This window comes from Pezoporus wallicus, unplaced genomic scaffold (genome assembly GCF_028554395.1).
Source record: "Pezoporus wallicus isolate ANWC-B61680 ecotype Strahan unplaced genomic scaffold, APGP_CSIRO_Pwel_v1 scaffold_7107, whole genome shotgun sequence".
In the NCBI taxonomy this organism is placed as follows: Eukaryota; Metazoa; Chordata; class Aves; order Psittaciformes; family Psittacidae; genus Pezoporus; species Pezoporus wallicus.
In genome coordinates, this window is record NW_026642114.1 from 2,383,483 (window position 1) to 2,404,735 (window position 21,253).

Sequence of the window (21,253 nt, forward strand, 5' to 3'; positions counted from 1 at the left end):
ACCACCAAATGTGCTGTTGAATACGATCTCTCCAAACCATTACACCTGATACATTTCAGGACATGCTACACGATGACTATGAAGTATTTTGATGTATATGACTCCTTACAAATTCTTGGTAGAAACAGCAAGATGATTCTTGAGTCATTCAGTTGCTATCCAGTCTTTAAGAGATTCATTCTGCAATGGAAAGCAGGGCTCTTGGGAACTCCCATGTAGTCTCTTGTGCTGTCAAGCAAAGGCTTCTGGATCAAAACAAGATTAGAAATGGTGTTGCTATGTGTTACTATGCTATGTGTTGTTTTTTAAATTATTATTTAATCTTACCTAAGAAGTCCCTACAGCTCTCAGCTGTGCTGTGGAGCTGTTTTGCAATCTGTATTACTGAAACAGTCAAAATTAAGTAAGTTTCTGAAGGAAGGTTACTTTAAACATAATTTTCAATACAGCTCTCCAAGTGTTTTAATTTCCATTAACATGCATTTCAATGGATTACATCAAGGAAACTAAGAGACAAACAAACATTTTCATTATTACAACCATCATCATATTGGATGAAATTAATGAAATGAAACTGTAAAGCTTTCAATACAGAAGCCTGTCATTAAGTGCCATAAGTTACCTTGCTACAAGTTCAGTGCTCATCTGCATGCTGTAGCTTTAACTCTTTCCTCTAAAGCCTCTAACACATGTATCCGAGACAGGGTATTAGAACAAAAGCAGCAGTGGTGTATTACAGATTTCATGCTGATGGGGAATGCTGAGGTGACAGCAACATGGGTTTAGCAATTGCCTATACAATAGTTTGGATATGTAGCACAAGCCAAGTTCATAAAATGCTCTCTAACACCAAATATCCCCAAATCAATAAACAGATCACAACTATCCCATTTAGACTGTCTTGTTTTGGATAAATCTTAGATACACGTTTATACTCATTAAAGTCCATACTGCTGTTTCAGCATTGGGAACTTGGAATTTGCATATGTTTTTTCCCAGTTTTATGACATAATGCTGCTGAGCTATTTGCAATACCAGAAGCCACTGCTTTGGGATTGATCCTGTAAGAGGCAATGGCTCCCCATTCTCATGCTTGCTTACTGTATTTCCATACATCTTTACCTGCAGAATGAGCTGCTTTCTATATTCCAGTCATTCTAAAACACTGAAGAAATTTTGCAGTCAGGTAGGGAGCAACGCAAGCCACAGTTTACCTGTGGCTGTAACATGCATCTTCCAACAAATAATTCATTTTTTTAAACATTTAGCTATATTTTGACCAGAAAACCATTCAGCTCCTTATCCCTTTTTCTATACTGAAAGGGAAACATTTTCCTACCTGAAAAGGAAAGGTACAGCACTTCATTGCTGGCTGTATGCTTGTACAAAGTCTCTTTTTAGCTAAAAAAAAAGAAAAAAAAAGGGGGGGCTTGGACCAATTTTGTGTTCTGCTCCACACAAACCACTCCCCACCCTTGCTTTTTCACTCTGAAAAAAAGACCACGCTTTCATTTTTCCCTTTGCAGATCTCCTTTGAGCAGGAAATGCTCTTTAATGTTTCAGAATAAAAACTGCAACATCTTAAATGCTGAAACTTTTCATCAGGTCCCTGTCATGCTCTACTACGTTACACACATTACATACAAACCGCTTCTTTTAAAGAGCAAGATAAAAGACATTTAGCAAAGGAGTTTTGCACAGCAGCAACTAACAGTCTCTTGTACCAGTTCAGGGTGACAAACATAAGGTTTTACTCTGGATCTGCATTTTTTCCTTTAAGTACCAAATTGAACTAGAAACAGGGAACTGAATGAGGCAAATACCAGTGCAAAGACAAAAATTACCTAGGTAAGCATGCGTGTTTCAGTAATAATGCTCAGTTTCAGTGAAAACTAATAAAAAACATTACTTACAAGTTAGAAGCATGGATTCAGTCTTCTGTATTCAATTTATTTGCTGTTATGAAAAACCTATCTCCCACTGTTCAATCAAGGCATACAGTTCATGCCAAAACAACATCATCTGCTTACATCTGGATATCATCCACTTGCATTTTTGTTACCTAACTTTCTCGCTTACAAAAACTAAGCTTAATACAAAAAAAAAAGAAAGGGAAAAGGTCATCTCATCTTTACAGCTTGCTTATTTCATGCATCTGTGGTTTGGTTTCTCTGTTTCCCCACAGATGTGAAGCTCCCTCCTCCCACTGTGGTTCCTTACGTACAAAAAAAGAAAAAAAAACAAATCAAACCAAACCAAAACCCACCAAAGATGAAGTTACAAAACCAAGGCAGTGGTTCAGACTTCTTACAATTTCAAAAGGAAGATTCAGTTGATGGGCTCACTAGTATATGCACATGGTGAAAGAGCAGGAATTATACCCACAGTGCAAATCAGTCCAGCTGGGAGGCAAGGGAGAAATGAGGTGCCTTCCCCTCATCAATCTTCTCACTGCAGATTGGAAGCTCTCTCCTATAAGCAGCAGTCCAAGAGACAAGCACACAAGGAGACGTGTCAAAGGAGACCTTGACATGTTCCTTGATTTGAAAAAAAAAAACCAAACCACCACAAACAAAACAACAAAAAAACACCAAATCAAAAAGCCAACGGTGCTTCAAAGAACCCTCACTCCAACCCCATCTAGCAGGCACTGCAGAAAGATGCTATAAGGCCTCAATTATTTAAAGGCAAGAAAGTACATGAAATACAGAAATCACAGTTAAATGATGGAGCTAACACAGGATAGCACCAGACTTGGAATTCTTGGCATTGCTGTAAACAGAGATGCAGTTGAAACATGGGAGAAAAAAAACAAACAACCTTTTCTGGGAAGAACAGAGCCTTGGGTGACACGGTTTAGAGGGAGGTGTCCCTGCCCATGGCAGGGGGGTTGGAACCACGTGATCTTAAGATCCTTTCCAACCCTAACTATTATATGATTCTAGGAAGCATCTGAACCAAGACTCACTTTACTCTGTCTGTGCCTCTCAACTTTGGGTCTCAGGCTCCTGCATGAGAAGATGGAGTAGGCATTTGAGTTAATAAAGCAGTTCAGCAGAAAATGTTCATTAGAAACTGACAGGTAACAAAAAGAGCTTTGAAAAGGAACAAACAAAGGAAAATAGAAATCACCGGCTAATCAGTTGTGTGTTTCTTTTTACACTATTGAGCACAAAGCATTTTCTCAAACTCAGTAATCTGGAAACAAGGAAAAAGGGAGGGTATAAAAATCTACTTTATTCCTTCTCCCTTCTTAAATACACTTAAAAAGGAATTGTTCCATTGTCGGGAAGGGGAAAAACTAAATAAAACAACAAAACCAAAACCAAAAGAAGGAGCCAAAGGCTCACAAACTGACAAGCATTCCCCAACCTGAACCCACAGTATTTCCCACTGAGGGCTGTATGATACTCTTCAGTAAGGTGTAAAGAATTCCAAAGGCACAGAAAGTAGAGATGCAACACCAAACAAGAGCTAATATAAGTGCAAGGCTTTGCCTGCTATTCATTTGTTCTTCATTTTTAGCTTATCTTTCATGCAGTTACTCCTTAAGTTAGGAACCACTCTGCTTGATGACTGCTTTCAGTGAGTTTAAATTTGTCAGATCATCTGTAAGTATAGAGACAACAGAAAAAAAAATCTGAAACTGCCCTAGAGAGAAAAACCACAGCGTTTAACAGCAAGATCTCTGAAACCAAACATAAATCTCTTCAAAGAGCTGTATTTTCCTGCTAGCTTTTGGATTTATTTTGTACCAACAGACAATGGTATGTTTACATGCTACATTTCAGAGGTTCATTGAAAAAAGCTACCAAAATTCCAGCTCATGTCAGCATCATTCTGAAAGACAGTCAAATTCCATTTTGCAAAACCTGGAATATCAATGCAGTTTTTTAATGAGAAATGAAAACTTCACACACAGGACATCTTTTAAATCATTTATTTCAGTAGGAAAGATTTCTGAAACCTGTAATTCATTTCGACTAGCTTATGCAAACACACAATTTTCACACGCACACACAGAATAAAGTATTAAAAAAGTAGAAGAAAAAGGCTAGAGGACAGCCAAACTGCACATCACTCAACGAGATCATAGTGCAATCCCTCTATCCCTGTAACACACCTCATGCCAGCATGGAATATTAAAAATGGCTTGTGTTTACTGCATGACAAACTTGATCCCCCTTCCAGTGATGGTTGGTCCTTACAGCATTATTATAAACTACGTCTATTACTTCCTGGTGTTTTTCACACTTCAGTATGGTAGTATTTGAATGGGTATGCTCCTGTACACAAGGAGCTAGAACTGCCTGTAAACAAGGCACCCCAGAAGCCTTTATTTCAACATTTAATCGATTTATACTGTTTTTCAGCTTCATCTGTGAACAGTTTGGGAAGGGTAAGAAATACCTTCAGGAAACACATGTGAAGGCCAGAACATAGTCAAATAAAGAGAAATAAGATGCTAATCAAACACACAAGAAATGCAATATTTATGATGCTTTTAGTCATTCAAGAGCAAGATCAGGGTGATAGCCATAACTGTGCCACTATCTGCACGAACTTGCACTTCATTACATTTCATACACCTTTTTTCTTAGCAATGTAACTTCAAGAAAACTTGTCAGCTCTGTTCTATAACAGGTATGGCTAAACTGAGTAATTAGTCTTTTCTCCTTTGACCTAACCCTTCTATAGCCTTTGAAGAGTCTAGAAAGCATAAGATTAATTTTCTAATTACCCTTCCAACATCTGAATTTATAAACACTAAAACTGCTATGTTTTTATAAGGATGTGTTCCAGGAACAGAAAATTTAATTGCTAGAGAACAACATATTCTTTCATTTTTTCCTTCAAATACTTACAAATTCTTACTAGTAAAACAATCTCTAGCAGTCAACTTTCTGCATAGTGTTGACACTAGAAATACAATATACAGAACTGAGCTTATGGGAACTTAAGAAAGAGTAAGATTTATTCAAGCCTCTCCTTTCCCCATTTTGTTGTTTTTTATAGTCGTAAGAATGCTCTTGAATGTTTATATCAAAATGGGAAAGAGAAAAGCAAGCACCTTTCTAATAATGTAAGCTCTTCATTCATGTGGTCTAGACCATGACTTGGATTACCCCTTTCAAACCCTAACCCCTATCTATCTAGAGACATACCAAAATAAAATTAAACCCATTTTGAAGCTTTTTCTGATAAAAGCTGAACAACGAAAGCTACGAAATATCTCTGCGTTTTTCCTAAAAAGAAGCTATTCAAATACAAACACCTCACCCTCCTACCTCACCCCCTAGCTAAAGCAACTCAAGCCACAACTATTTTACACTGACCAAAAGAACTAACTTCTGCTGAAATGCAATGACTGTAAGGAATGTTACCCCCTTGGAACATCAAGGACACAGTATGTGAGTCTGCCATTGTGGTACACTCAGCACTGAAATAAAGGAATTGGTCTTCAAGTTAATAATAAGGCACTGACAAAAGTCCTCCTTAAAAATCAAGCACTCGCCCTCTTGTCACATCATAAATAAGAATGATGATTTAAAAAAAAAAAAAAAAGGATAACCCCTACAAACAAATTCCATGTCCACTCATACAGAATCTTTCCCAAAACGAATCACCTTAGCACATGCCACTTTTAGAGAAAAATTAAAAAAAAAAGGGCAACAAATAATAACAAAACTTCTAAACTTTTCCTTGGAGGGCAAATACGCAATTATCTGATGCAATTTAGTAACAGCCCTGGTGTCTTGATGTTTGTAACAGGCAGCATACTACAGCTGCCCATGGAAAAGATTGGAACTACTAATGCTGGTACGTTAGCATACCAAGAAAAGGACAAAATAAAGAAAAATGCCACTGACAGAGGCAGAAGAAACATGATCCCACGATTTACCTTATCTTGATTTGAACAAGAATTGCAACAGTTAACCAAAGCCACAGTATCAACTGCCTTTTATCAAAACTAATGAAACCTGTTTTTTTTTTAATGCTTTTTCTCCCAATATGTTTTCAAATGCAAATGCATAACTTCTGTTAATGCTTTTCTTGGTAAAAGTTCAAGTGCTCTGCAGTTGCATTTTGAGGAGGAAAGTTAATCAGCTGATTCCTCAAAAGAGACACTGATACCTCAGGCAGGAGGCTAAAACATCTGCATAAATAGGGTGCTGCTTGATATACTAGCTGCAGAGTTGACAAATAGTGTTTGTCATTAAAGTATTTTCTTTTACAGATCTTTCTTCAGTATGATTTCCACAGTAATCTAAAAAAGCTAACAGTAACAATTTTAAAGCTGGGTGCTAAAGCTTATTCATTCATTATTTATGTGCATTTATTTAGTATTTGTAATTTTAACATCTATAACTTGCACCTAAATACTTAATGAATCATTATAGCCTGACTAATACTCCTCTGGCATGAAATGTCTGCAAAATCAAATACATGTTTGGGATGAGGTATGTTAACTCAAATTATGAGAATTTTTCAAAAACAGATTTCCTTATCCGCTTTCTAAGAACACTGGAATAGAAGTCAGGTTTGAAAAACCTAGCCAAAAGTAGCATGGATTAAGTTAGAAGGATAGAAGTATTCAACAACCACTGCAACTTCTAAAGCACTGCACCAGATTCATGAACCAGACATTCCCTATTGTTCAGTCTTCCCCAAGACCTTAGTTCAGCTGACAGTAGTCAGCAGTCAAGAGATGATTAACATTTACATGCAAAATCTCCCTAAAAAGATCTACACTGAATACTTTTTGCTCATATACCTCCAAAACAAAGAAGAGGCATCTTTAGTTTCAAAATCAAAACATTAAGAAATAAAGTGACAAATACTAGCTGAAATATTTCAGCAGTTAACAAAATAATCAATTAGAGCAATACATTAAAAATAAAAGTCAAACTACCAACCACCTGCAGTAGTCTGGGTGACACTCTTACCTGAATACCACAAGCTTGTTGCTATCCTTGTTTTCTCAGCACTGGTTTTAATTATTTATATTTTTAATCCCCTTTTTTAAAAAGGGTGTTACTACATTCTTTACAGTGTATTTGACTGGCCTGAATCTTTCCGAAGCTTAGCTGAGCCAGCTCTTCCTCAGGGAACAACACTACCACCTCCTGAGCACCATTTATCTCAAAATTTGTAACACTTCAGTATTTCTGTGTTGCCCTGTAGGACTACTTGGCTAAATACAAGATAAACAATAGGAAAGTACTGAACTATTCATTGTAACAAGTGCCAATAATGTTTTCCATGTTGTCATTATTCACTCCAGTTACTCTGGCTACATATTTTAAGTAACTACTCCTACAATATTCAATATCTCCCACGAAACCGAGCATATCTGAGGGTAGAAAAGCACGGAAGAATAGGAGGGCCAAGAACAGTGGAAGTTGGTAACATCAACAACTCACTAAATAATGATTTGTGAATCCTCCTGCCATAAAACTCTAACTCAAAACAGCTGGAAAAATAAAAATAAAAAATAAATAAAAATGAACACCTTCTGACCTGGCTCTGTCTTTAGCAAAGCTGTGTGATGTCAGGCTGTGGCTCCCAGCTCCCTCTCACTAACAGAAGAACAGATACAGTTACGCAGCAATGAACCTATAATAGCTTATTTAAAAATTCAAAATCCACAGGCTATTTTCCACAATGCTTAAAAAAGCACACACATTGTTAAAGAAACAGTTGTTGAGAAGAACACACAGTAAGTATTTTTTTAAAAAGAAAAAAACCCAAAATTAAAGTTGTGCAAAGTCTACTACTGTAACACTGCTGTCTATGAAGGTGATGTCTTTACTATACGCCCAACATAGGTAAGATTGGGAGATGTGTGAATTACAGAGGGATTCAGCACCCTTCCGAAAATGAATGACTTCAGGATCAGAACAGACCATTCCCCATCAGAACAACAACAACAACACGAATTGCAAAGGTACTCAAATTCCCATGTCGTGTAATTCTGACAGAAGCATCCTTTCTACCAACAGCCTATTCACAAGAACAATTACTGGAAACAAACCAGCCTATTACTCTTTATTCTACATCACTAAGTAGCTGAAGTTTGTTGTGGTTTTGTTTGTTTTGCAATGTGATTTAATTATCATTTTTTTTTGTTCCACTTCCCCCTCCTCCCCTCTTCCCTCCCAAAAAAAACCCAATAATTTCCATTAAGAGATGAATCTAACCCTGGAAAAAAAAAAAAAAAAAATTTATAGGCTTCTACTCAATGCAATAAACAAACTGTACATTTTCAAAATAATAACTACTAGTAGAAACCTTTATTAGATAGTTAGAGAACTCTGCCACAGACTAGTAGGTAGCTTATTTCTTTTTAAAAAGGAGTATTCATGGTGGAATCTGCAGGCATATTTACGGCCAGTAAACCACAATGTCAATGGAACAGTTACTACTTTTTCACAGACTTCAGAGTTCTGACATCAGAGTCACATTTTGGACAACATCTCCTTGCTTTACAAAGATTGCATTTTTGAAGATTAAAGAAAGACTAATCATTCAGGAAACTATATCTAGGTGACGTCAAGGAAATCCAAATAAAGCAAGTATCAAAGTCTTAAGCATAAAACACACATAAAGCACAGCTCCCTTTTTACAACCATAATGTTTTTCTCTGAGAGTAATTTCAGTGACCAACAATTATGCCTGTCAAGGGTGGAATTTTCAGTCCCACATCTTTTCTTTCCTTAGGTTACCCTACCTTCTAATATATTAATTATTTGTCTGGAGATCAGAGAAGTTTCTATATGTAAGGTCTGCTTTAGGCCATGTTATCAGCACCACACAACATCAACTATTTTGACCAAGACAGATACTAAAAATCAGTTATTGCCAAATGAGAACATGAAAGCTTGAAACTGTGCCTCTATCTTTTTAAAATGGAGATCTTAAGTGATACTATGAAACACCATATGCGAACAGTGGCCCCTAACCGATAATTAACAGATACCCAGAGCAGTAAAATGTCTCAGTGAGCTATACCAAGGTGTTTGGTTCTTTTGTTATTCAACCTTTGCATGTAGAGGAGTGATAGGTATAGAAACAAATGGGAAGAAAACACTCAGTTCTGACCCCACAGTGCTTTCAGGTTTGTCTCTTCCACACACACACACCTTGACCACCCAAAACACGTGAACTACATTTTTAACACGGAATTAGGTAACAACGTACCAAAAAAAATTTTGGTGTGTAAGTGCTCAGCCTTTGTGCCACTTGTAGGGAATATGGCTCCCATACAGTACTAAGGTTTGCAAGCTTACTGCTACTTCAGCTTGCAGTGGTTAACATTTCTTATACTTGTAGGTCTGAGAGAAATAACATTGCTCCAGGCTAAATGTGCCTGGGACAAGCTCCCATTGACAGCTCCTGGTATAAACAGCATATCTAGAACGCATAGTACCTCTTTTACCTGGTTCATACATAGCTTTTGATACAAGTCTTAAATACCAGTTTGTTTTCTTAAGAATGCCTAAAAAGGTGAGTTATTTTCAAAATTAGTATAAAGTTAAAAGAAACTCAAACTAGCTACAATCTATTATCTATTTAACTCAAGCACAGCACCGCCAGAAATTTCACACACACTATTTGGTGTTTCATGTTGTTCCTCCTTTCACTCTTTAAGGCAGTGGTTTCCACAGGTCAGTTCAGAGAACAGAATGAAGCATGGTCCATGGCAATACTTGTTGTAACTCCATTTTTTAATTCGGGGGACTCTACTCCCCAAGCATCAGTGGCTTTGTTCAGGGCTCCAGAGTTCAGAGATCGAGTTGACAGGCTGTTCTGGCACAGAATACAGCTGGCACATTTGTCATCAGGACCTTGTTCTCAATTCTGAGATGGTTTAAATTGTTCTTTTTTTTTTGTTTTGAATTAAGCTATTATTCAAAGGTCATCAAGTTGGCAGGAACCTTAAAACAAAAATATAGCAAATTTAGTTTGTGTAGCAGCTAACTACACTCCACCATTTCACAGACTAGTCACCTGTTTAAATGCACATCATTAATGCTTGTACTGTCTCCAAACAATGGGAGGAAGAACACAACTATCATTCAGCAGTACAAATATACTTAGAGCTGAAGAAAACCAAGGTATAACCAAAGTATTTAGCTGCTGTGTGGTTTATAATTTTATATATATTGCCACAGATCTTAATAATTTTGATGACATTTAAGATTTAAGCTGTCAGCAAAACAACCTTAGCATGATAAATCTCAGCACCAAACTACACAAGCAGAAGTTTCTCACTTGAGTCCCACCTACAGAATTCTTGGCACACAGGTCAGTGATTGATGTAGGCCTTCCAGTATTTTTAAGGCTAATTTTAAAAAAATAAGGCATAAACACTTGCCTGGGCTTTTCCCATAGGAAACCTGAATGCCTGCTGTAGACATCACCCCCTTTCATGAAGATTAAAGCTAGTTTGCATTACATTAGTTTACATCCCCATCTTCTTCCCATCAGCAACATCTCGTTTACTTGGGTTATTAACGAGCCACCAAATTCCAGATGACTTTCAATAAATACCGAGTTTGGTCAGATTTGAAGCATGAATTTCTTATTTTGCATGTATTTTTCTTGAGTACCTCCCCTATGAAGACAGGCTGAGAAAGTTGGGGCTGTTCAGCCTGGAGAAAAGAAGGCTGCGTGGAGACCTCATAGCAGCCTTCCAGTATCTGAAGGGGGCCTATAGGGATGCTGGAGAGGGACTCTTCATTAGGGACTGTAGCGATAGGACAAGGGGGAATGGGTTTAAAATGAAACAGCGGAAGTTCAGGTTGGATATAAGGAAGAAGTTCTTTACTGTGAGGGTGGTGAGGCACTGGAACAGGTTGCCCAAAGAAGTGGTAAATGCTCCAGCCCTGGCAGTGCTCAAGGCCAGGCTGGACAGAGCCTTGGGCAACACAGTCTAGTGTGAGGCATCCCTGTTCATGGCAGGGGGGTGGAACTAAATGATCTTAAGATCCTTTCCAGTCCTAACCATTCTATAATTCACCACTTACCTGTAGAACCAAAAATGATCAACTGGGCTAAAGTTCCATCATTAAAATTAAAAGTAGTATCTATTAAAATAGTTCCCAATATTATTCAAAACTGGGTAGGTTTCTATACTCCATCAGAAGCACACTTAAACATCTAAACTTTCTTAGGCAGTCATACTGCTAACAAGCAAACAAGATCTTTCATTGTAAATAGTACCATAAGGCATCTCTCTACGGAAGGCACTGCTCTGGAGTCAAATCACAATCAAGAGAAAAACTTTTACAGGATTTCCAACCCCCTCCCCCCATTTGGTAAATCAGCCTTTATACCCTAATGTCTGTGGAGCACTGCTTCTTCTATAGATGCAACTATGCTGCAGGAACCCCTATAGTACAACTACACACAACATGCCAGGAAACAGAAAATATGCAACAAATTATGGTATCAGGGTTTTTGCCTTTCAGTGGAAGATGTGTTTTTTTTTGTTTGTTTTTTTCCCCTTTAACTAATCCTCCCCTGATTTTTTTTCTTTTAAGATCTCCTTCACTTATCTTCACTTTGCTGTCATTTTTTCCACAGGAAGCTTCACCAAGACCCTTAAGCCTGCTGTGTTTGCACAAGCTAGGGGCTGAATGCTTTAAAGAAGTTTGCATTAAATAATATTGTTAAGCCTTACTGAATAGAAGCTGTCCTCAGAGGGCAGTTTTCAGGCTTGCCTGGAAGTCACCACTTGCTTGCAAATTCTTTGCCACTATTCCCACATTCTCCAGCCAGGAACACAGAGGAACTTCCTCTCCTTCACACTGTCTCTTATACTTTTGAATGCCAAGGTTTACTGCTTTTTATATAACTGTACTATAGCCTTTTTAAATAGGCAATGACAAAGATATTGCTGATCAGACAGGTATTTTAGAGCATTCCTTCCATTCCCCCAATTGCTTTAAAGTAGCCTCAAGATAGCCCCAAATCTTTCTTCATTACCACAGAAACTCTTGAGGACTTGTTTGCAAAAGGACAAACAGGAAAGCTAAGCAGATCAACAGGCATGTGAAACTGATGTACATGCTGCTCAGAGTAGACTGCTCTTCATACAACGCTATCAGTTACAGCTTCGTCATCTTGAAGACTTATCTGTTCTGAGTTCTTAATAGCTCATACTCTTTTTCAACACCTTGCTCTCACCTGTTGTCTGTTGCTTTGGCAGGCAGCACTCAGGTGTTTAAACCAGAGCATTGCATTCATTCTGTTTCCAGCTTGAAATTTGTATGAATTTCCTATATGAGAAAGGTACAGAAAAAAGCTGATAAAGAAACATAAACAATCCTATATATTTAAAATCCTACCCATATTCAAATACCTATGAACTAAAACATTATGTAAAGACTTAATAGCAGAAGGGTCACATAACTTCACACTTAGTCTGGCATAGGTGCAACTTAATTGTTTGGCCTATTGTGAAAGAAGTTTCAGCTCATCTGCCTTCTTTTCCAACATTCTAAATTTCAACTAACACCAGTGAGAATGAGGAAAGAACAAAACATTCTCAGAGCCCTACAATAGAAATGTTTTTATTCAATACCATTATTGCAATTTGCTAATATGATTTCATAATTTTTTAAGAAGTGCAAGATAGCACTGAAATACACTCTAGAAAGTTGGATTTGAAAATATTTGAAGACTGTTCCTAAAATATCAACACATTTCAGACTATTATTTTCAGTGTCTGGTGTTACACAGTGCTTGCTTAGGCTCAGAAAGACCAGATATGACAAAAATATTTCATGTTGTTATTACTGAGCTTAAGTGGACCAATATTCATAATTTACACCACGTATCAGTGGTACTAGAATAGATGCTTGGAAATAAAATACACTAATTCTTGAAGTAGACAAGGTAGTCAACCACATTAAGCAAATTATTTTCTTTCTGCATAGCTTGAAGGGCCACGGTCAAGGTCTGTAGTGACAGGACTTGGGTTCAAACTTAAACAGGGGAGATTTAGGTTAGATATAAGGAAGAAGTTCTTTACTGTGAGAGTGGTGAGGCACTGGAATGGGTTGCCCAGGGAGGCTGTGAATGCTCCATCTTTGGCAGTGTTCAAGACCAGGTTAAGACAGGGCCTTTTGAGAAACCTAGTCTAGTGGAAGGGGTCCCTGCCAATGGCAGGGGATTGGAACTGGATGATCTTAAGGTCTTTTCCAATCCAAACCATTCTATGAGTCACTGTTTAAACTGAAACTAGTATGCTACACTAGAGTAATGGAAATCAAGGCTTCTCTGCAAAACTGTCAAGATCTCCTAGGAGTTTTCCTACTGGTAAGAGCACTACATTTGAACACATGGTTTGGGTTTTATTTTTCAATTGGAGAGGAGAGGGGACTGGTCAAGTACCTAGTGTTAGCTAAATATTGAACTTCTTGCTTTCATTGTTACTTACATTTTCACATATGTGAAAATGCCTCTGAGTGGCCTAAACATAGCTTAAAAGAATGCAGATGAATACTTGCAACAGAAGCACAAATGGAGTTATTAGTTTGGAGAGTTCTTAGAACTCAATGTAGTCTCTAAGGATTCTCCACAGACAATTGTTCCCATAGCATTCTAAAGGCACATATGACATGTTTCAGAGCAGCCAAATAGGTGAAAAATAACATCTTTCCAATTTCTCTTTGTTGCTTATGAATGCCTCAGCAAAGCAATGTTTATTCTGAGGATCCCTGCACTCTTGGTGCTACCATTGCTTACCCTTCTCAGAATCAGTCAATAAGAAGAGATCTGGATGCTCAGGGTCATCTGCCATCATCACCATCCAGCCCACCACTGACACATTCTTACTTGGTGTGGATTTGAACTGCAAATACAAGCAGAGACCAACTGAAGTAGAACAAGACGCTTTAGCCAGACAGACAACACTACACAGAATAAGCACGCAAAAGGGCAGTTCTTTTCAATGCAACTCTTTCAAGACACAGAATAACTTCAAAGGAAGCACAGAACTTCATAAAATTAAGAATGTTATGAATTGTATATGGAATTGGTGAAAACAGAGCTTAATACAATGAATGATATTCAAAACAAATGAAAAGCAGTACCAAAATCCCCCAAAATGTACCAAAAGGCATCTAAACTGTACTGTATGAAAACAATAGCATTCCTGACGTTATTGCACGTGTAGTACACTCCAGTACAGAAAAGGGCATTAACAAAGCAAAGCTAATCCCTCTGTTGTTAACAAACTGAGAATTAAACTTGCCTGTGCCATAATTATTCAAAGTTAACATGCGTTAAGTATTATAACAGACTGTAATTAGATGAGTCCTGTGAACCAGATAACACAACTGTGCAATTAAATATTATGACCTGATGAATGAAATGGATCAAATGGGGGTATAGATTCAATAAACAAGTGCACAGAATACAATGTGCTCATTTATCAACAAGATGTTCAAAATGACAGGTTTTTCCTGTTCAAAGTGCTACTCACACACTTACAACTTAGGCCTCTTATAAGTACACTATCTGTCTCTGCTACACTAGCCTCTCTTAGTCCCACTCCCCTTTTTCATTCACCTGGTCAGTATTATTTCCTAATTGTCAGGCTTCTCCTCTCAGTTACAGGCTCCTTGTCCATTAAATCCAACCCATTTCCAAACCACAAGGTTCCTTCTCCCTGGTCTCCTTGTTTATCTCTTAGTAGACCCTCACAAATCACCTCTCAGTACTTGCTCAGGTGCTCCCATTCTCTTCCCAATACCTAATTCATTCAGTTTCTCCCAACTCTCTGGTTGCCAGATCTGATCTCTTCTTCCTACATTCATGGATCTGTCAGATTTTTCACCAGTCCTAGCACTCTTGCCCTCTGCAGTGCTTTACCTCACTTTTCTGCTCAGGAGGTCCAACTCTGCTGTAGGTCCTCATCAGATGTGTCTTCCTCCTGTCTTGTGAAATCTGTATTCTAACTTCTTTCTTAGTACAATAATTTTGACCTCTCTTTAATTACATTATTAGAAATGATAAAGCTAATACAATCACAGGAACCTTTAAAGTCATTAAAATAAATGTATACTTCTAGAATACTTTAATTCTCCATATTAACACCACACAGCAGATTTACAACATTAAATATGTCTTTTGTTTCATTTTAGAGATATTGCTTTACTATTCCAAATCTAGAACTCTGGTACAGCAAAACCCATTACTGCTAATAAGCTTGAGAGCACAACAAAGTAATGTGAGAGTTTATAAGAATATTCTCTATATAGGAATACAATTACTTTATAAGTAAAATTCCACTGTGAGTCTAATGTCAGTTATTCTAATCTATGCCACAGATTAACTGGAGACCTTGAATATCCAGATAAGTTTATCTGTCTGGGGCTTGTGCAACAGGCTACGTTAGAACTTTAAATGAACAAACATTAAGACCAACATTTGAAACAAAAAGCAATTTGAAGCAAGTTCAGAATAATTTAAGAGTCCAGTCTCTCTATACGTTATAAACGTCTGAATGCATCATCTCTGTACTGCCCTCTTTTTGTTGCTATAGTTACACCTGGAGGAAGTCCATCACAAGTTCCTACCAGTCAAGTTCAGCTGACCTTTATCTAATGTTAGTGGAAATATAAAAGCTTGGAAACTTTGAAAGGATGCTTGTACAGATAGCTTAAGCATAAGAGTGATGATGATTGTTCTTAGGAAAGACCCGCCTGCCAAACTTCAAAATGGATGCCCTTTTTTTGCTGTAACTAAGGCTAAAACTGTGGGAAAAGACTAATCCTCATAAAACCGATAGAACTATATATATTAAAGTTAAGTAACTCTACTGCCTTTGGAAGGTAGACAGATTTGTTAACACCTCATAAGAAAAGTAAATTGTAAAGCTCTATCAGACAGTATTACATCTTTCCAAATGGAAACTAAAATTCCTTTGAAAATTCCAGTCAGTGATGAAAAACATTAAGGAATTTTATCTGAAAGAAGGAATAAAGACAGGGAAAGGGAATAATAAAGAAAAAAAAAAGGATACAGCTTATGAGTTATTAAAGGACTTGCTATGGATCCATTGAAGACATTGCCTCGAAAAATAAAGATGGCACAGCTTACACTTACAAGGGATCTGCAAAATGCAAACTTCCAAGTAGTCCTACAAAGTGTTAATAGATCATTTTCCCAGAGGTTGAAATTTGATTCACAAGTGGTTTTAACAGGCTACAGATCAACAACGTACCTCTTAAACTGCACTCCTTTCTAGAGTTTCATGAAAACATTTGCACTTTCCTATGTTAGCTATATATCATAACAGTAGGTATACAATATATAAAAGTGCCATGCAATCAAAATTGCTAGAGCTTGCTTGCTTTTGCACTTAATTCAAAACAATTAGCTAATCATGGTACTTCTCCAAAAAGTAAAAAGCTCCACACAAGGAAAGTGTTTCCCGCCAGCATCAATCCATCGTCACTTAAAACACATGTCAGTTTTCCATCCCTGTGCAAGGCTGAATTTGCATGCCATGTTTACATAATCCCCCAAGGCAGTTCATTCCCTACTGACACGCAGAGCCTTGCTAACAGCAAGTCTGCTTTGTTAACCTGAAGGGAATGAAAGCATCATTGTAATTTAATGTTCCTCGTTGCTCTTCACTTTTTTTTTTAATATAGGTCACTGGAATGACCTCTTATAATACACATATAAAATTACACAGCTCTACTGCTAGGCTTCACATAATTCATTTCTTCTTGTTGTTCGGAGCTCAAGGGCTTTTATACATCTTTGAATCAAAACCTCTGAATTGATCTGTGAACAGACTTTTCACTCCAACCTTTTGGCACCTACAGATCCCTCCTCTTCTCCTGCTGAGATTTTACAGCTTTCTAATACTCAAATCATTTCCTTGGTGGTTGAACATACTTCCTAGGATGACAGCATTCTTTATCAGGGTATTTCAGGGAAAGTGCCTGAACAACTACTACCAAGTCGTCTAGAATGCCAATAAATGGGTCTAATTCTGAATGCAGTGGAAGGCTTGGAATGAACAAGGGTTCATGCCCAAGCATGAAGCTTCAAAAAACCTCTGTTACTTTTCCAAGTACTTACAAACATGGAAAAATCTCTCATGCATGCTATGCTGTCACAGAAACTGGTGAGATTCTTCCAGCTCAATCACTATAAACAGAAATAAAATTTTTTTATGGGCATATTCACATTTTCCAGGGTGAATGCTTTACGTAAGACTAATTCCAAGTTGGCTATTTTTTACTGTTGTCCTTTTCTGAAGGTGCACAAGTGATACAGTTCTATCACAGAAGCTCAACTGTGGCTACCTTTTCAGCATATGAGAGAAAACCTTAAGCATTCGAGACACACTCCTCCCCGGTTCTGCTGTGCCACATCTCTGGGCTCTCAAGTTCACATGCTCATTACAGACAACTTTACAAGTACTGTAGTAATAACTGAAACCTCTTCAAGACTTAAAATGCAAAGCTCATTATAATCAGTAGTGTTTCTTAGTAGACACAGCACAAGAAAGCTTGTTACATCCAGGTATCTACAACATCCTCTTGACTAGATTCACATCTAGAACACACACTATACTGGATGCACTCCTTTGTCTTCGATCATAGGCATGAGAAGAGCTGACTTGCCTGTGTCTATAAGGGAGGGGATCTCTTGCACTTTTTGCTGGATTACACTGAGATTTTTATGAAGTAACTTTCCTAAGAGTTTGGCTAGTATAAGCTTGGAAGAGCTTTTAGTGTCAGTGCATTCCAAGTTCTCAGTCTCAGCTGCCTTTAAGCAATAGCAGCAGCGGAACAGTCAAAAGCATGCCTGTAATCAAGACACATTCACCATGAGAGTTCTAAGCCAGGAAACTTTATATAGCAGACTGACTTTTTTGTTGCCAGCGTTCCTTTCCATGTCACAGAGGCCTTGAGAAAGGAAGCTGAAAAGACAGATGTTTACATGGCTCCAGAAGATGCTTGGAATATTTTACCTGTGAAAATCTCAAATGTATCCATCTGAAAAACAAACGATTCAAAGTAGACAGCATCATCCTTTTTATCCATTTAACCTGGACAGTAACAAACCAAAACATAGCCTCAAATATATAGTTTTTTTTTCTTTTCAGAATGTACCTCTTGGGAATACCAGTGGATTTGTACAGTGACCTTATACCCATGCACTGGCTAGCTATGGATGGTTGACCACCTACAGTTTATTCTGTAGCCATCTTCACAGACTGCAGAACAAAAGCTGAGGTTTTGGGCTATAACCCCGTAGTGAAATGCATGGAAAAATAAGCCATCAATACCTAGGCTAAAATTAGAACACAGATAGACTACCTGAACAAAGTTACTGACCACCTATTACTAGGCTGTCTATTAAACTGGAGCCTCTCTCCCTAATCCACCAACCTCAGTCTCTCCCAGCAGTTACCAGGTTATTTTCCACCTTAACTTCTGCCTAAAGACCATACTCTGTGTTGTAATAAACTCTGGAGCAGAAGTATGTGTGCATGCACTGTGAACTATTTATTTCAATGAAAGACAATCCAAACTGTAGCTAAGAGGTATTACATTATTTTTAACCATGACTGTACTTGGGAAAACACACAGAAGATCTGAGCTTCGTAACATCCTTTGAAAACACAAACAGAACAAAATATGTCTGCTGCCCTAAAAAGCTAAAAGCAAGTCTTCAGCTGTGTACAGACAATGCCTAGGTTGCACTGGATAGTTCAGTACAGTCTCACAGAGCCAACTGTGAAAGAAACACCCCCCCTGCCCCGGGGCTCTCCCCTTCCCCACTCCCGGAGGAACGGGAAGGAGGACTGAAAAGAGTGCAACTCCCACGTGTTGAGACAAGAGCAGTCCAGCAACCAGTGTACAACACAAATCACCACCGCTACCACCACCGACAACAATGATAGGAGAAAATAACAAGGGAAGAGAATACAATACCACCGGGCAAGAAACGAGTCCGACCCAGAAGCCTGTGTCCTTTTGGGTAACCCCAGTTACCCCTCACCCCGGGCATGACATGCTGTGGTATGGAACACCCCCACGGCCAGCCCGGGTCAGGCACCCCATCTCTGCTTCCCCACAGCTTCCCCTCCTCCCTGGCAGAGCATGAGCCTCACAAAGTCCTTGGTCAGGGTAAACATCACTTAGCAACAACCGAAAACATCGGTATCACCAGCACTCTTCCCAGGCTGGAAGTCAAAACACAGCACTGCACCAGCTACCACAAGGAGAAACATGACTGCCACTGCTGAACCCAGGACAATGTCTTCTAGTCTCTATCTGCAAATTTCATTATTGGGCTGGCACATTCTTGGACAAAGAAACATTAGAACGTAAGGATGAGAGACAGATTACAGCTTCCTAGGGACTAGTCTCTATTCACTAGTAGTTTGGTTGTAAGTATCACCACGCAGCAGTGACTTGGGGAATATTAAAAGTTAGCTCCATCAGTTCAGAAAATAATTTTTGAAAGAGCATTCTAAATGGGTATGACTGCATTTCACGACAAAAGCTTCTGTTTCAAGACAAAGGCTTTTGCAGTCAGAGACTCAAGAGGATCAGATACCAGTCTTGAATGCTTACATTTATTACTTTTTTTACTTCATTCACTTTTCCTAAAGGAATGGCAGGACCATTTAAATGAATGTTATTGTGAAGGAAACATGTATGCAAACGGACCACAAAAGTTCAATATACTTAATTTCCAAACAATAAAATTACCAGCTATGCAATTTTTCCAAGTTCTCTAAACCCATATGTTACTTAGATTGTTTTAAAACATTTATGCACAATACTGAAAAAGCTTATGATTTAATAGGTACAACTATGATAAAGTCTGCCATCATACAGTACTTTGACAGGCAGTAGACGAGAGATTTACAAATACATATTCTATTCTTAAAAGAAAACAAAACGCAATTTTGGCATAAAGCCTAAAGGCATCACATCATAACAGGACCATGAATTCTGACATTACAAAAAAATTTCTTTTCCATTTCTCAACGTTTCCAGAAAAAACAAGCAACCAACTGCTAGAGACATGATGCCAGCACAAGTTCCCCCTTGGTTCTTTCTTCTTCATTTGCTTTAATACTTTGTATTTCTGCTCATGATATTTACAAGTCTGCTCTTTCCAACTACCTTTACTTTTACTGAGACAGACTCCCTTCCATAAAGTTTTCACTGATACCAGAGGCAAATACACCCAAACACATACAGTTCTCTAAAGGATGCTTGAGACAGGATTCTTGGCTAACAGTCCTTTTGTCTGGGCTAGTATTGTCTTAATTTGGAAGACAAATTGAGTAGGATCAGTTTCAATCTCACCTAAGACATCAGAGCCAGTAGGGGAGGGACTACTGAAGAGGATGATGCAAAGAAAAAAAAAAAAAAAGGAAAAAGGCCACTTATAAGGATTCTAGAAGCACATCTCAGTTTATAAGATTACACAAGCTTTATGCAAAACATCTTTCAGTGAGCATTGCCATAAATTAATCTGAAACACTGGCCAAGGCAACTGTAAGCAGCAGTTTCAACTAGTGAATAAACTTGGAAAAAGATAAAAGTATCTCAGATTTTACAAACTTTCTTAATAGATTCTCTGGCGGCATCCCCTTTCATTGTAATTAACCAGCAAAACAAGGAACTACGCACATTGTAACATCCCTGGAACATCTACAGAAAATCTTATTACTATTTCCCCACATAAGCAAAGTCTTATTAGCTTCTTTCAAACAAAGCTGTAGCAAATAAATGGAAAGCCAGCATCATATGATATGCTAGGTTTCTGCTTAACATGAAGTGTTCTGTACTCTGTTGCAGTTAATAGACTACAGGATTACATAGAAAAAAAAAAAGTCTAATTTACCACAGATATTAAATCAGTACATGCTTAATGCCATACGTAGTGACTTCTCAGTCTTTCCACATCAATGTTTGTTTGGATTTCAAGTAGCAACAAACGGTGGCAAGACTCAGAGATAATCAAAAAATAAGACGTCTATTTTAGAAAAGCAGACAGACCCAATGATATAGTTCCTTCCCTTATAGAACAACAAACTCAAAGAGACACATGGCATATGCAAAGCAGATGTTCTTGGTGTAGCGTATAAACCAAGCATGGTACTTCCATTAGGGCATATCCATAGGAGGTGACTGACTGGAAGACAAGATAGTGCAGACTAGAAATCATGCAAGTCCCGAACTACTTTCAGTGTTTA

General features: G+C 38.0%; 1 protein-coding gene across 5 annotated transcripts in view; it reads right to left on the reverse strand.

The window, feature by feature from the left end:
- Positions 1–8,275: 8,275 nt before the first annotated feature.
- Positions 8,276–21,253, reverse strand: part of RALGPS2 (Ral GEF with PH domain and SH3 binding motif 2) — a 117,687-nt gene continuing 104,709 nt past the window's right edge. For all 5 annotated transcript variants that reach the window (XM_057427455.1, XM_057427457.1, XM_057427456.1 and 2 more), the window contains 3 exons: positions 13,756–13,861; positions 12,193–12,284; positions 8,276–9,938 (listed from right to left, as the gene is read on the reverse strand). In XM_057427455.1, the coding sequence (XP_057283438.1) occupies positions 9,909–9,938; positions 12,193–12,284; positions 13,756–13,861 (228 nt within the window). In that variant the 3' untranslated portion in view covers positions 8,276–9,908. The remainder of the gene's footprint in view (positions 9,939–12,192; positions 12,285–13,755; positions 13,862–21,253) is intronic.